At 45.9% G+C, this 16063-nt stretch overlaps 1 protein-coding gene across 1 annotated transcript; it reads left to right on the top strand.

Annotated features, from left to right (window-relative positions):
* The first annotated feature begins 3111 nt into the window (after positions 1 to 3111).
* On the top strand, positions 3112 to 14420 carry LOC139374467 (uncharacterized). Its single transcript, XM_071115496.1, has 7 exons — positions 3112 to 3401; positions 7308 to 7373; positions 9422 to 9488; positions 9755 to 9824; positions 9947 to 10054; positions 10168 to 10257; positions 10848 to 14420. The coding sequence occupies exons 1-7, from the start codon at positions 3112 to 3114 to the stop codon at positions 11717 to 11719; spliced, it is 1563 nt and encodes a 520-aa protein (XP_070971597.1). The 3' UTR covers positions 11720 to 14420.
* Positions 14421 to 16063: the final 1643 nt, after the last annotated feature.

A 16063-nucleotide genomic window follows, 5' to 3' on the forward strand; every position in this document is an offset into this window, starting at 1 on the left:
CTTCCTCCTCCTCTCCATCATCCTCCTCGCCCTATCTGTGGAAGGTCAGTTATAGATTCATTTTATAACATTCTTATTTTGTTCCATTATAGAAAGTATTTGACGCCTACAGATGTAGGATCTTAATTTGATCACCCTATAGCAGGATAACTTTACTGCAATGCATGAAATGTAAAATGTGTAGTGTATTTGAGCTTTAAAAAGATTCACTTTGAAATTTCAGACTTGTTTTCCCCTTACGAAATATATATAGACTCCTACAAACAAATAAATTATAATCCACTTAATTCACAATTACTATAGCAGCAGGATTTTTTTCCTGCTGTAGCAAACTGGCTCAAATTAAGAAGCTACATATGTATGAGAACTGTACAAGAACCTATATGGCATGCTTACAAGAATGAGGTGTAGGTAAATGTATGAATGAAACATGCATGGAGCTCAGTGCTCCAGGCTACAACTAGTTCATCCCTCCATACAGTACACCACGGCCTCAGGTTAAAATTCCAACTCTTTCTGAGATTCTAGAAGACTTTGTCCCATCAACTGGGGCTAAGGAGAGAGTGGTTTTACATCTAAACCATGACTAGAAAAGTAATGTACCTGTTGTACAGTATATGTAGGAATACTCACAGTGGCCATGGATTACAGGCAACATCCGCATCGAGCCTAAAAGCTAGAGCTGCCACTTTCAAAGAGCGTGAGACTAATCCGGACGCTTAGAAGAAATCCCACTATGCCCTCAGACGAACCATCAAACAAGCAAAGCGTCAATACAGGATTAAGATTGAATGGCTCTGACGCTCGTCGGATGTGGCAGGGCTTGAAAACTATTACAGACTACAAAGGGAAACCCAGATACGAGCTGCCCAGTGACGCGAGCCTACCAGATGAGCTAATTACCTTTTATGCTGGCTTCTGGGCAAGCAACACTGAAGCACATACGAGAGCACTAGCTGTTCTGGGTGACTGTGTGACGCTCTCGGTAGCCAATGTGAACAAAACCTTTAAACAGATCAAAAATCACAAAGCCGCTGGGCCAGACGGATTACCAGGACGTGTACTTAAAGCATGCACGGACCAATTGTCAAGTGTCTTCACTGCCATTTTCAACCTCTCTCTGACTGAGTCTGTAATACCTACATGTTTCAAGCAGACCCCCATAGTCCCTGTGCCCAAGAAAGCAAAGGTAACCTGCCTAAATTATTACCGCCCCGTGGCACTCACATCGGTAGCCATGAAGTGCTTTGAAAGGCTGATCATGGCTGATCAGGGCTCACATCAACAGCATCCTCCTGGACACCCTAGACCCACTCCAATTCGCATACCGCCCCCAACAGATCCACAGATGATGCAATCTCTATCGCACTCCACACTGCCCTTTCTCACCTGGACAAAAGGAACACCTATGTGAGAATGCTGTTCATTGACTACAGCTCAGCGTTCAACACCATAATGCCAATGAAGCTCATCACTAAGCTAAGGACTCTGGGACTAAATACCTCCCTCTGCAACTGGACTTCCAGACGGGCCGCCCCCAGGTGGTAAGAGTAGGCAACAACATGTCTGCCATCCTTAACACGGGGCCCCTCAGGGGTGTGTACTTGGCCCCTCCTGTATTCCCTGTTCACCCACGACTGCATGGCCAAACACGACTCCAACCCCATCATTAAGTTTGCTGACAACACAACAGTGGTAGGCCTGATCACCGACAACGATGAGACGGCCTCTAGGGAGGAGGTCAGAGAACTGGCTGTGTGGTGCCAGGACAACAACCTCTCCCTCAATGTGAGCAAGACTAAGGAGCTGATCGTGGACTACGGGAAAAGGCGGGCTGAACAGGCTCCCATTAACATCGACGAGGCTGTAGTGGAGCGGGTCAAGAGTTTCAAGTTCCTTGGTGTCCACATCTCCAACAAACTATCATGGTTCAAACACACCAAGACAGTCGTGAAGAGGTCACGACAAAACCTTTTCCCCTCAGGAGACTGAAAAGATTAGGAATGGGTCCCCAGATCCTCAAAAGGTTCTACAGCTGCACCATCGACAGCATTCTGACCGGTTGCCTCACCGCCTGGTATGCCAACTGCTCGGCATCTGACCATAAGGCGCTACAGAGGGTAGTGCGAACGGCCCAGTACATCACTGGGGCCAAGCTTCCTGCCATCCAGGAGCAGGCGGTGTCAGAGGAAAGCCCATAAAATTGTCAGAGACTCCAGTCACCAAAGTTATTGACCGTTGTTTCTGGTACATGGTAAAGGCAAGCGGTACCGGAGCGCCAAGTCTAGGAGCAAAAGGCTTCTCAACAGCTTCTACCCCCAAGCCATAAGACTGCTGAACAATTCATAAAATCGTCAACGGACAATTTACATTGACCCCCCTCCCTTGTGTACACTGCTGCTACTCGCTGTTTGTTTGTTACCTATGCATTGTTACGCACTTCGCTCCTACCTGCATGTACAGATTACCTTAACTAGTCTGACATCATCCAAGGCTGTGCAGCAAGCAACATCAGCCCTGAGACACCAAGACATTGTGGGGAATATCCAGCATGGAAGAGGAGGCTTTGGCCTGGCAGCAAGCAAACCAACGTTCCAAAAGGCAACAACATCTGAACGCAGGAAGCTGGTGGTCGAGGAGGTGCGCAGACAGGAGGAGACTGCAAGAAGTGCAAAGGCTGTCTCTCTTGCTAAACAAGGGCAATGGACGCAGTGGGAAGGCCTGGAGAGGAGAAAGATCAACTGGAGTGAGCTTTGGCAAATGGAGGCAAGCAACATCAGCTTCATCATAAGAGCTGTTTATGATGTGCTTCCATCACCAAAAAATCTACATCAATGGTATGGCGAGGACTCGACCTGCCCCCTCTGCCCAGCTCCAGCGACTCTCAGGCATATAATGACAGGTTGCAAGACCAGCCTCTCACAAGGCCGCTACACCTGGAGGCACAATCAGGTCCTCAAGAGCCTGGCTGCAGCACTTGAGACCAAGAGGAGTGCAACCAATTCATTACCTCCAAAAACAAGCAATCCCGTCAAAACAACAACATTCATCCGGGAGGGACAGAAAAGGCCCATGTATCCTCCTACAAAGCCAGAAACTGGACACCTAGCCATGGCCCGGGACTGGAAGATGCTTGTCGATATTGGCCAGCAACTAATTTTTCCACCTGAGATTGCTTCTACCAACCTTAGGCCAGACATGGTACTCTGGTCCCCTTCACGAAAGGCTGTGTACATCATAGAGCTCACAGTCCCGTGGGAAAACTCTGTTGAAGAGGCCTACGAGCGTAAGAAACTGCGTTACACAGAGTTGGCAGCAGACGCAACTCAGCGTGGCTGGAATGCAAAAGTCTGGCCAGTTGAAGTGGGATGCAGAGGATTCGTGGCTTCTTCCACCATCAGGTTGCTGAAAGAACTTGGAATCCATGGACAGGCTCTGCGGCAGACCGCCAGAGCAGTTTCTCAAGCAGCTGAAAGAGGCAGCCAGTGGATCTGGATCAAACGGAAGGACCCTTGCTGGGCTATAACTTCATGACCCCCCACCCCCACCTGAGAACCCAATTCAGATCCCTCCAACTTGAGGTATGCGGTCAGCTGTAGGACTGGCTCAGGGAAGAGGACGCCCCTGCCTTGCATAGTCCCGTGGGACATCTTAATTGGGCATGGGACACAAGCTAAGGCTTGATCACCCTTTAGCTGGCCACCTTTGATGAGAGTGTTTAGTGATTAAAGGCCGAAACACCCACTGATTCGAAGGCACACTACTGAGGATGTGTCCCAAAATTGACATCTTAACCCAGTCTAAGAAATAAACCTCCCATGCCACTCTGTCAACATCACGGCAAATCTCATGCGAGTGCATTCCATCTATTGGCACAATGGACAGTTTTTAACATCTCGTCCCGTGTTTTATGATTCTGTACCCCCGCACACTGACTCGGTACCGGTGCCCCATGTATATAGCCTCGTTATTGTTACTCTTATTGTGTTACTTTTTATTATTACTTTTTATTTAGTCTACTTGGTAAACATTTTCTTCTTCTTCTTGAACTGCACTGTTGGTTAAGGGCTTGTAAGTAAGCAATTCACATAAAGTCTACACTTGCTGTATTCGGCGCATGTGGCAAATAAAGTTTGATTTTGATTTGAGTGTACTTATGGATCATTATCAATGTATGCTTGATCAATGTCATGATACTCTACACCTGAGACATTGTCTTTGAATGTCGTATTGTCTTTTGTCTTGTAGATAATCATAAACCAAAATATGTCTGTCTATCTCAAACGCACGCACACACACACACACACACACACACACACACATTCCAGACAGACAGAACGTTCAGGTTTGGTGGCGTCGGTAATTCCTGTGGTATGAGGCATATGACTCTCTCTTCTCCTCTCTCTACATTACGAAACGACACACTTCAAATACCGTACATAATGTACAGGCCGACCCCACCGGTGAATCACTCAGACACTCTTCACTCTCAATCTTTCTTTTCCGAGCAAGAGAGAATATACATACTTTTGTAAGGTTCTGAACAAACAGAGTAAAAACTCAAACGGATGACTAGAAAAAGCTTCAACCAAGTTTATTCGCCCACTGGGTGCTTCATCTGCAGACACAAGTCACACAAGCATATACAATACTTACGACTAGGAGTCCCCTCCTTGTATGTCCAAGATAAACACACCTTTTCTGTTGTTTGGCAGAAACTCGGTCGGTTCCTCTTACTGGTATTGTCATGGCCCTGCCTAAGTCTAGGACCCTCTTTGGCGTGGAATTGTGTATGAGATAGGACTTTGATCAGATGGTATTTGAGGTGGGCCCCTATGGCCCACATCTCAGCAGTGTCTTCTCTCTTCAACTGTTGACCTTAAAGGCTTCCTGAGTGGCGCAGCGGCATAAGGCGTCACTACAGCCCTGGGTTCAACCCCAGGCTGTGTCACAGCCTGCTGTGACCGGGAGACCCATGAGGCCGGCGCACAATTGGCCCAGCGTCGTCCGGGTTAGGGGAGGGTTTAGCCGGCCTGGATTTCCAAGTCCCATTATGCTCTAGCGACTCCTTGTGGCAGCTAGATGTTGTTTCCTCCTACATATTGGTGCGGCTGGCTTCCGGGTTAAGCGAGCAGTGCGGCTTGGCAGGGTAGTGTTTGGAAGGACGCATAGCTCTTGACCTTCGTCTCTCCCGAGTCCGAGTTCAAGTAAAATAAATCAATGTAGGCTACAGCAGAACACACATATGAGAATATATACAGTTGAAGTTGGAAGTTTGCGCACACCTTAGCCAAATACATTTAAACTCAGTTTTTCACAATTCCTGACATTTAATCCTAGTAAAAGTTCCCAGTTTTAGGTCAGTTGGGATCACCACTTTATTTTAAGAATGTGATATTTCAGAATAATAGTAGAGAGAATGATTTATTTCAGCTATTATTTATTTCATCACATTCCCAGTGGGTCAGAAGTTTACATACACTCAATTAGTATTTGGTAGCATTGCCTTTAAATTGTTTAACTTGGGTCAAATGTTTTGGGTAGCCTTCCACAAGCTTCCCACAATAAGTTGGGTGAATTTTGGCCCATTCCTCCTGACAGAGCTGGTGTAACTGAGTCAGGTTTGTAGACCTCCTCTGACCACACATTTTCTATAGGATTTAGGTCAGGGCTTTGTGATGACCACTCCAATACCTTGACTTTGTTGTGCTTGAGCCATTTTGCCACAACTTTGGAAGTATGCTTGGGTTCATTATCCGTTTGAAGACCAATTTGCGACTTCCTGACTGATGTCTTGAGATGTTGCTTCAATATATCCACATACTTTTCCTACCTCATGAGCCATCTATTTTGTGAAGTGCACCAGTCCCTCCTGCAGCAAAGCACCCCCACAACATGATGCTGCCACCCCTGTGCTTCATGGTTGGGATGGTGTTCTTCGGCTTGCAAGCCTCCCCCTTTTTCCTCCAAACATAATAATGGTCATTATGGCCAAACAGTTCTATTTTTGATTCATCAGACCAGAGGACAAAAAGTACGATCTTTGTCCCCATGTGCAGTTGAAAACCGTAGTCTGTCTTTTCTTCTGGCAGTTTTGGAGCAGTGGCTTCTTCCTTGCTGAGCGGCCTTTCAGGTTATGTCGACATAGGACTCGTTTTACTGTGGATATAGATACTTTTGCTGTTGTTCTGGGATTCAATCCCAGACTACTGGATATTTGAGCGGCGGTAACTCACTAGAACTAGCAGCATTACGACCAGGAATACGACTTCCCTGGAGCAGATACTTTGTTCACTCTCCCCAGAGCAATTGAACTTATTCCAGAGGCCGATCCAAAAACATCGCCTGTGGAGGAGAGGCACTTAAGTGAGCCTGCTGGTTTGATTTAGGAGGCACGCACACCACCCACCACTTCCAAGTATATTACTCGCTAATGCAAGGATTTCTTTCCAGAGGGACATTGGGGCCTGTAACATACGTTGTTTCGTGGAAACATGGCTCTCTCGGGATACTCTGTCGGAGACGGTAAAGCCGACAGGATTCTCCGTACATTACGCAGACAGGAATAAATATCTCTCTGGGAAGCAGATGGGCGGAGGGGTGCGTTTCATGATTAACGACTCATGGTGTAATTAAAGGAACATACAGGATCTCAAGTAATTTTGTTCACCCATCCTTGAATACCTCACAATCAAATGCCGACCATATTATCTCCCAAGATAATTATCCTCCGTCATTACCACGGACGTTTACATCCCTCCTGAAGCCGATACCATGACAGCCATCAAAGAGCTTCACTGGACTTTATGAAAACTGGAAACCACATATCCTGAGGCTGCATTTATTGTAGCTGGGAATTTTAACAAAGCAACTTTGAGGACTAGGCTGCCGAAGTTCTATCAACATATCGACTGTACTACTTGCCCTGCTAAGACTCTCGACCATAGCTATTCAAACTTCCGGAATTCCTCCCCCGCCCTCCTTTCGGCAAATCTGAACCACGACTACATCTTGCTCCTCCCTTGCTATAGGCAGGAACTCAAACAGGAAGTACCCGTGCTAAGAACTATTCAACGCTGGTCTGACCAATCGGAATCCACACTTCAGGATTGTTTTGATCACGTGGACTGGGATATGTTCCGGGTAGCTTGCAAAAATAATCTAGACGCATACACGGACACGGTGACTGAGTTTATAAGGAAGTGTATAGGAGATGTAGTACCCACTGTGACTATTAAAACCTACCCTAACCAGGGACCAACGTCTTGCTTCCGGCCAGGCTAAACAAATTCTTTTCACGCTTCGAGGATAACACAGAGCAACCGACGCGGCCCGCTACCAAGGACTGTGGGCTCTCCTTCTCTGTGGCCGACGTGAGTAAAACTTTTAAACGTTTTAACCCTCACAACGGCATTCCTAGCCGCGTCCTCAGATCATGCGCAGACCAGCTGGCTGGTGTGTTTACGGGCATAGTCAATCTTTCCCTATCCCAGTCTGCTGTCCCCACATGCTTCAAGATGGCTACCATTGTTAATGTATCCAAGAAGGCAACGGTAACTGAACTTAATGACTATCGCCCGTAGCACTCACCTCTGTCATTATGAAGTGCTTTCAGAGACTAGACAAGGATCATATCACCTCTCCCGTACCTGCCACCCTAGACCCACTTTAATTTGCTTACCGCCCCAATTGATCCACAGACGATGCAATCGCCATCACTCTGCACACTGCCCTATCCCATCAGGACAAGAGGAATATCTATGTAAAAATGCTGTTTATTGACTAGCTCAGCATTCAACACCATAGTGCCCTCCAAGCTCATCATTAAGCTTGAGGCCCTGGGTCTGAACACCGCCCTGTGCAACTGGGTCCTGGACTTCCTGACGCACCGCCCCCCAGGTGGTGAAGGCAGGAAATATTACCTCCACTCTGCTAATCCTCAACACTGGGGCCCCACAGGGGTGCGTACTCAGCCCCCTCCTGTACTCCCTGTTCACCCATGACTGTGTGGCCAACTCAGTCATCAAGTTTGCAGACGACACAACAGTAGTGGGCTTGATTACCAACGATGACAAGACAGTCTACAGGGAGGAGGTGAGGGCTCTGTGGTGCCTGGAAAACAACCTCTCACTCAACGTCAACATAACAAAGGAGATGATCTTGGACTTCAGGAAACAGCAGAGGGTACTCTCTTATCTACATTGACGGGACTGCAGTGGAGAAGGTGGAAAGCTTCAAGTTCCTTGGCGTACACATCATTGACAAACTGAAATGGACCATCCACGCAGACAGTGTGGTGAAGGTGCAACAGAGCCTCTTCAACCTCAGGAGGCTAAAGAAATTTGGCTTGTCACCTAAAACCCTCACAAACTTTTACAGATGCACATTTGAAAGCATCCTGCCGTGCTGTATCACCATCTGGTACGGCAACTGCACTACCCGCAACCGCAAGGCTCTCCAGATGACAAACTACCTGCCCTCCAGGACACCTACACCACCCGATGTCACAGGAAGTCCAAAAACATAATCAAGGACATCAACCACCCGAGCCACCGCCCCGATATCATCCAGAAGGCGAGGTCAGTACAGGTGCATCAAAGCTGGGACCGAGAGACTGAAAAACTGCTTCTATAGGCCATCAGACTGATAAACAGCCATCACTAACTCATTAGAGGCTGCTGCCTATAGGCATAGACTAGAAATCACTGGCCACTTTAATAATATTTACATATCTGGCATTACTCATCTCATACTGTATTCTATACTATCTTAGTCACTTAATGTTTACATATCTTGCATTGCTCATCTCACATGTATATACTGTATTCTATACTATTCTACTGTATCTTAGTCCATTATGCTCTGACATCGCTCGTCCATATATGTATATAGTCTTAATTCATTAATTTGTCTGTATTGGGTATATAATTGTGTAATTTGTTAGATATTACAGCACTGTCAGAGCAAGAAGAGCAAATATTTCGCTTTACCCACCGTAACATCTGCTAATCACGTGTATGTGACCGATAAACTGTGATTTGTTTTGACATGTACATTTCTTATATGTGTAAAGGAGTCAATAGGTTCTAGTTTGGTAACATGAATAAGTGTATTTCATGCCAGAATCCAACACCTTCAAACAGTGATTTGATAGCACCAAAGTGTGAGTGCTAGTATATCATGAACACACCTATAAATACAGGTATGTTACCAGCAAATAATCACTATATATACAGTTTATAGATACTGTTGCTGATATGCTTTAGCTAATGGTGAACCATATATTGTTTGTGCACTTCACTCTAAAAGTAAATGCTTTTTCATGCGTTGTTGAATATTGGGGAGTGTCCCGAATTCTTTGAAATTCTGTAAGCATCAGTTGTACTTGTTCGGATTCTCTAGTTTGTGTTGTGTTCCACAGGCAATCGTTTGAGCTTCAGGACGGTGGTGGGGAGGTGGGGAGAACCCATTCACAGCTGATGAGAGTGGTGAGAGACAAGACAAGCAACAACAATGACGGCAGCTATGTCCTGACCAGGGTTACACAGAAGTCAGTAAGAGAGGAGGTAGTGAGATACGGAGGAAGGGAGGAAGCAAGGAAGGTGTAGAATGGATCAAAGGGTTGAAGAGAGAAGGGAGGGAGGGATGTGGTGGATGGAATCCTTTTGAGAGTACTTTGTCTTGAGACCAATGACAGCGAAATGATGAACCCAGTACACTGTGATGTCATTAACTGAGTGTTTTTGATTGACAGGTAAAGTTGGAGGACGCCCTGGCCGCCAGGGAGAACCCCATGATCAATGACATCAGAAAAAACGAGAGAGGTGGGAAACCAAACTGTTACACCTCTGTGTTTATAATTTCAGCCGTAAGCGAGCCTTCCTCTAGATCTGCTAGAAGGGTTGTCTTACAGTGTGTGTTCTGTTTTCATCTCCTCCCTGGTTAGATTTCAGTCACATACCTGAAGACCGTGTCCCAGAGCAGCTTCCTGCTGAGCAGGATGGTATCAGGTTCAAACCAGGGAGGAGCCGCAGGGTGGCGCCAGATCAGCAAGGTACTGCCTTCATCACGCTCTCTGTATCTCCCTACGCATTTCTCCCATGTGTCTTTCACACATGTTTGGTGAGTAGTGGGTGAGTATTACAGGTGTGTTTTGATGTCCTGCAGGTGATTCTCTAGGTGTCTTGCAGATGGCCAACGGAACCCCTGTGGCCATGATGACTACGTCTCCTTCCCTTCCCACCACCGTCGACATCAGTAGGCTACCTCAAATCACCCATGTGCACTTCTCAAACTATCAACCAATCAATCAAATCAAATGTATTTATAAAGCCCTTTTTACATAAGCCGATGTCACAAAGTGCTATACAGGAATCCAGCCTAAACCCCCAAACAGCAAGCAATGCAGATGTAGAAGCACGGTGGCTAGTAAAAAAGGCAGGAACCTGGGAAGACCCAGAGAGGAACCAGGCTCTGAGGGGTTGCCAGTCCTCTTCTAGCTGTGCCGGGTGGAGATTATAACAGTACATGGCCAAGATGTTCAAACGTTCATAGATGACCAGCAGGGTCGAATAATAATAATCACAGGGCTTGTAGAGGGTGCAACAGGTCAGCACCTCAGGAGTAAATGTCAGTTGGCTTTTCATAGCCGATCATTCGGAGTTAGAGACAGCAGGTGCGGTAGCGAGAGAGTCGAAAACAGCAGGTCCGGGACAAGATAACACATCCGGTGAACAGGTCAGGGTTCCATAGCCACAGGCAGAAAGTAATGGGGCTCAATCTCTCTTTGGCTAAGCTTCAGGTTAAGTGACTCTCCTCTATTATTTTCTTATTTTCTCACCTTGTAGGTGACCTGAGGGACGTCCTGAACTTCACACCCGAGCTCCACTCTATACCAGCCCCGATATCCGTGGTGGAGGATGACAGCCCCCTCGAGTCCGTACCCCCACCTGTCTATTCAGGGGACACCATGGACACACCCATCATGAATGTTCTTCACACCCTGGTGCTGGATGCCCCCATCGTGGATCCCCTCATCATAGACACCCTTGCATCTGTGGATGCCCCCATTGTGAACAGCCTTGAACCTGTCGACATCCACATTGTGAATGACACTGACCCCCTCAATATCCCCATCGTGAATGACCTTGACCTCCTGGAGGCCCCTGCAGAATTCAGCTCTAACTTTATCGCTCAGCTTGAAGAAGATGGTCGGGTGGAGGGTGAGGACCAGGGGCCTTCCCTGGGGGTACGACCCGAGCACACCTATGAGATCTTTGGGGAGCTCACACCTGATGATCCCTCTGTGGAAGTGGACCTGACAACCCCAGGCTATCAAACCATAGCTGAACTGGTCCACAAATCAACCACACAGCCTGACGATGACACAACCATGGTCACAATGCCATCGGACCTGGCAAGCCCAGACTATGAGATCATAGCTGAACTGGTCCAGCAATTGAGCGCAACCACACTGCCTGACAATGAGCCAATAAAAACTACAGGCACAGTCCCAGGGGAGGGGCTTGACCTGACAAGCCCTCTCTCATTTGTGGAGGAGGTAGAGGATGGTTTGAGTGACAGGGGCTGGAATCCAATGTATGCCAGGGTGAGCAGGAAGCTTAGTAAGTGCCCCACCCCACCCCCTGTGCCTCCGCCAGAGGAAGAGGAGGAATATTTACCTCCAATACCGGAAAGAAGAGGAGAGATGGAGGAATGATCATTGTAGAATATCCCTTCAGACTTTTAAAAAGCACCGCAAATGTGTTTTATGTACTCAATGCTATTTGAATGTATATGCAGTGCATTCGGAAAGTATTCAGACCCCTTGACTTTTTGACTTTTTCAACATTTATTACATTACAGCTTTATTCTAAAATTGATTAAATTGTTTTTTCCCCCCTCCTCAATCTACACACATTACCCCATAATGAAAAAGCAAAATCAGGTTTGTAGAAATGTTTGTAAATGTATTAAAAATAAAAAAGGGAGATATCACAGTTACATAAGTACAGACCCTTCACTCAGTACTTTGTTGAAGCACCTTTGGCATGGATTACAGCCTTGAGTCTTCTTGGGTATGAAGCTACAAGCTTGGCACACCTGTATTTGGGAAGTTCCTCCGATTCTTTTCTGCAGATCCTCTCAAGCTCTGTCAGGTAAGATTGGGAGCATCGCTGCACAGCTATTTTCAGGTCTCTCAAGAGATGTTCAATCGGGTTCAAGTCCGGGCTCTGGCTGGGCCACTCGAGGACATTCAGGAGACTTGTCCCGGAGACACTCCTGCGTTGTCTTGGCTGTGTGCTTAGGGTTGTTGTCCTGTTGGAAGGTGAACCTTCGCCCCAGTCTGAGGACCTGAGCATTCTGGAGCAGTTTTAAAAAAGAATCAAGGATCGCACTTTTCTCCGTTCATCTTTCCCTCGATCCTGTCTAGTCTCCCAGTCCCTGCATCTGAAAAACATTCACAAGGTAAGATGCTGCCAGCACCATGCTTCACCATAGTGATGGTGCCGGGTTTCCTCCAGATGTGATGCTTGGCATTCAGGCCAAAGAGTTCGATCTTGGTTTCATCAGACCAGAGAATCTTGTTTCTCATTGTCAGAGTCCTTTAGGTGCTTTTTGGCAAACTCCAAGTGGGCTGTCATGTGCCTTTTACTCAGGAGTGGCTTCCGTCTGGCCACTCTACCTTAATGGCTTCATTGGTGATGTGCTGCAGAGATTGTTGTCCTTCTGGAAGGTTCTCCCTTCTTCACAGAGGAACTCTGTCAGTGACCATCGGGTTCTTGGTCACCTCCCTGACCAAGGCCCTTCTCCCCGATTGTTCAGTTTGGCTGGGCGGCCAGCTCTAGGGAGAGTCTTGGTGGTTCCAAACTTCTTCCATTTAAGAATGATGGAGGCCACTGTGTTCTTGGGGACATTCAATGCTGCAGCAATGTTTTGGTACCCTTCTCCAGATCTGCCTCGACACAACCCTGTCTTGAAGCTCTATGGACAATTCCTTTGACCTCATGGCTTGGTTTCTTTTCCTGACATGCACTGTCAACTGTGGGACCTTATATAGACAGGTGTGTGCCTTTCCAAATGATGTCCAGTCAATTGAATTTACCACAGGTGGACTACAATTAATTTGCAGAAACAAGGATGATCAATGGAAACAGGATGCACCTGAGCTCAATTTTGAGTCTCATGTTAAATGGTCTATATATTTATGTAAATAAGGTATTTTTTGTGCGTTTTTTTACATTTGCAAAAATGTCTAAAAACCTTTCGCTTTGTCTTTATGTGGTATTGTGTGTTAAATAAATGTCGTAATAAGGCTAACGTAACAAATGTGGAAATAGTCAAGGGGTACTTTCCAAATGCACTGTATTCTCAACTATCTGTGCCTTATTTCTAGACTTATAATATATCTGATGATGAGGGTAAGGGTTGTAACCAGTCCAAATAGAAAGTAACACTTCCCTATCTAATATACTCTTATATGAGACAGGTATCTCAGTATCCTATCCTCCTACCAAGTAATTTCATTGGTTTTGCAAACGCTGTTCCAACTCAATGCCATGCTATGCATTCCATAACGAACCCCGAGCCAGAATAGAACTGGGTCCCTTAACATGTGCCAGAGTAGGCTGTTCCCCTGCTCAGATGTTGCATGCATCAACCAATGGTTGAGTGCCACGTCAACGACTGTGTCATCAACTAACAGATTGTTATAACATACGATGTGGTTAGCTAATACGTTAAATACCTATCCAGGCATTCTAAGATTTGGCAGGCATCAGCAACGCCTAGGCAGAGGAATGCACCCTTTATGTTTGTATGTACTAACACATTACAGCGTGACATGGCAATTACACTATTATAAGTCTAGGAGTTTTTGTTTCTTTGAGATTCATTCAACTGGGTCAACTAAGACTCTCTCTCTAGAATTACAAACGTAATACCATAATGACTATACTGGTGCATTCTTAATAAATCATGCATGTATATTAATAAATTAAATTAACATCAAAACAATATAATAGCCATAGCTAGTTTATGTATTTATTCAAATCTTTCCATGTGAGGTATAATAAATCATTTAAATGTTTTGTTTAACTAGGCAAGTCAGTTAAGAACAAATTCTTATTTACAATGACGGCCTACCCCGGCCAAACCCTAACGATGCTGGGCCAATTGTGCACCGCCCTATGGGACTCCCAATCACAGCTGGTTGTGATACAGCCTGGAATCAAACCAGGGACTGTAGTGATGCTTCTAGCACTGAGATGCAGTGCCTTAGACAGCTGCACCACTCGGAAGTTCATCCTACTTGGGATTTATGGACTATGTAAATCTGTGTTGTAAAATGTTCATTTTCATGATTAGAACGTATAAGCAGATTGAAATACAAGAGGTCAGATGTAATAAACAGTATTTAGTACATCCTGTTGGCCATCATTTACTACGAAATATTACATTGCAAACCTCAACCATTGGAGGGAGTGAATGTCACAATCTGAAATGAAGCCACTATTGAAATATCACATTGTGGATGGGACATAGCGAAATTCAACACATATATATCACTGTTCCAATTAAATATGTAGCGGTATTTATTAGAGAGGGGTAAAGAAAGCTTTTGTTCGGGCGCCAGGCAGGTATTAACCATGCCGAAAGGAAAAGAGTAGACTAGAGAGAACCACTACCAGACCCACACACATCAGCAGAAGAGACTGCCTAGAGTGTAGCCTGTTTACCAGATAGCCAGTGGAGAGAAAAGAGAATACACACCATATAAAACCCACATCACAGCACAGGGGTAACCCAAACAAGAATACCTCATACAATAATACTAATACTAATAATGGCATAGCAATTCAACAGCAACTTCATACAAGAACGAACCCAGTCATCAACATAGGATTTGCAATAATCTGTATTAATTTCTAGTGGATGAGTGCAAAGGGTATGAATGTGGGGGGTGTTCATCGACACAACAAAGGCCTTAAAAATGTCCAGTCTTCTCGACCACATGTCATTAGTACATCTCAATACAGTTCACATAACAATACACAATTTGCAAGCAACCTCCCTTTTAACTGAAATGTCCAAATACTTCTGTCAGGGCAATAATAGTCCAGCTCTAATGAACTTCAATGGGAAGTGCATTGGAAAAATAGAGAGTCTGTTGAAGGGTAAAGCACTGGAACGATAGAGGGAAGAGAAAAAGAGAAAGAGAACAAGAGAGATCTTAGCTGTGGTCTTCAGGCGTGCAGGTGTACTGTCTGACTGTCCGAAGGTTTGTATGTTAAAGCTTCGCAACAATGTTGCTACTAATCCATGCGATCCATAACGGGCGTGGTCCCAAACGAAAACAACCACGACCTAGAGCGATTACACCGATGATTGAGTTAAATACTCTATAAACTACACACGCTGAAAACAAACAAAACTTCTGCAGCACAGCACACACAATCAAACTGTCGCGCCACCAAAGAGCCCCTCCCCAAAGAGCTGAACGAGCTCTCTTTATTTTCTCCTTCCTTACTGCTCATGCGCTCTTAAAGTGGCAGTGCACGGTGAAGGCTCCGTGCAGATTTCGCCACACTCCTCCCCCCATGAAAAAACAATGCCTGTAGAAACCGAGAGGATGCAGGCTTTGTTCCTGCTACACAAAACCAGGGAAGTCCTCCTCATCAGAGTCCTCCACGAAGAGGTCCTGCAGGTGTTGCTTTTGCCTGCGATCCAGCTCTTCTGCCGTAGGGTAGCAGGGCTTTAGGTCAACAACATGCACTGTCCTGACATCTTCCCCAGTGTCCTCCAAACAGACCAAGTAGTTCACTGGTCCCAACTGCTGCACTACACGGTATGGACCTTTCCATCTCGAAGCTAGCTTGGCAGTGAACTTCTTAGATGCCTTTGACATAGTTTCTCAGCTGTCGTTGTTTGGCTTTGGTTTTGCTGGCCTCCACTTTGGCTAGCAAGGTGTGGTGGTGTTGTACGGCATCAAACGCTGGGCAGTCAGGTGAAACATTCGAACTTTGCAAGACCCTGTCCATCTGACCTTTTAGTGGTCTTCCCA

This window comes from Oncorhynchus clarkii, chromosome 19, assembly GCF_045791955.1.
Source record: "Oncorhynchus clarkii lewisi isolate Uvic-CL-2024 chromosome 19, UVic_Ocla_1.0, whole genome shotgun sequence".
Classification (NCBI taxonomy): Eukaryota; Metazoa; Chordata; class Actinopteri; order Salmoniformes; family Salmonidae; genus Oncorhynchus; species Oncorhynchus clarkii.

Excerpts from the sequence above, each read along its gene's own strand:
- LOC139374467 (XM_071115496.1), top strand. The coding sequence starts at position 3,112 with ATGGCCCGGGACTGGAAGATGCTTGTCGATATTGGCCAGCAACTAATT. Across the intron at positions 3,402-7,307 it reads GTGGCTTCTTCCACCATCAG|GATAACACAGAGCAACCGAC; the intron begins GTTGCTGAAAGA and ends TCACGCTTCGAG. Across the intron at positions 9,489-9,754 it reads ATTCACAGCTGATGAGAGTG|GTAAAGTTGGAGGACGCCCT; the intron begins GTGAGAGACAAG and ends TTTGATTGACAG.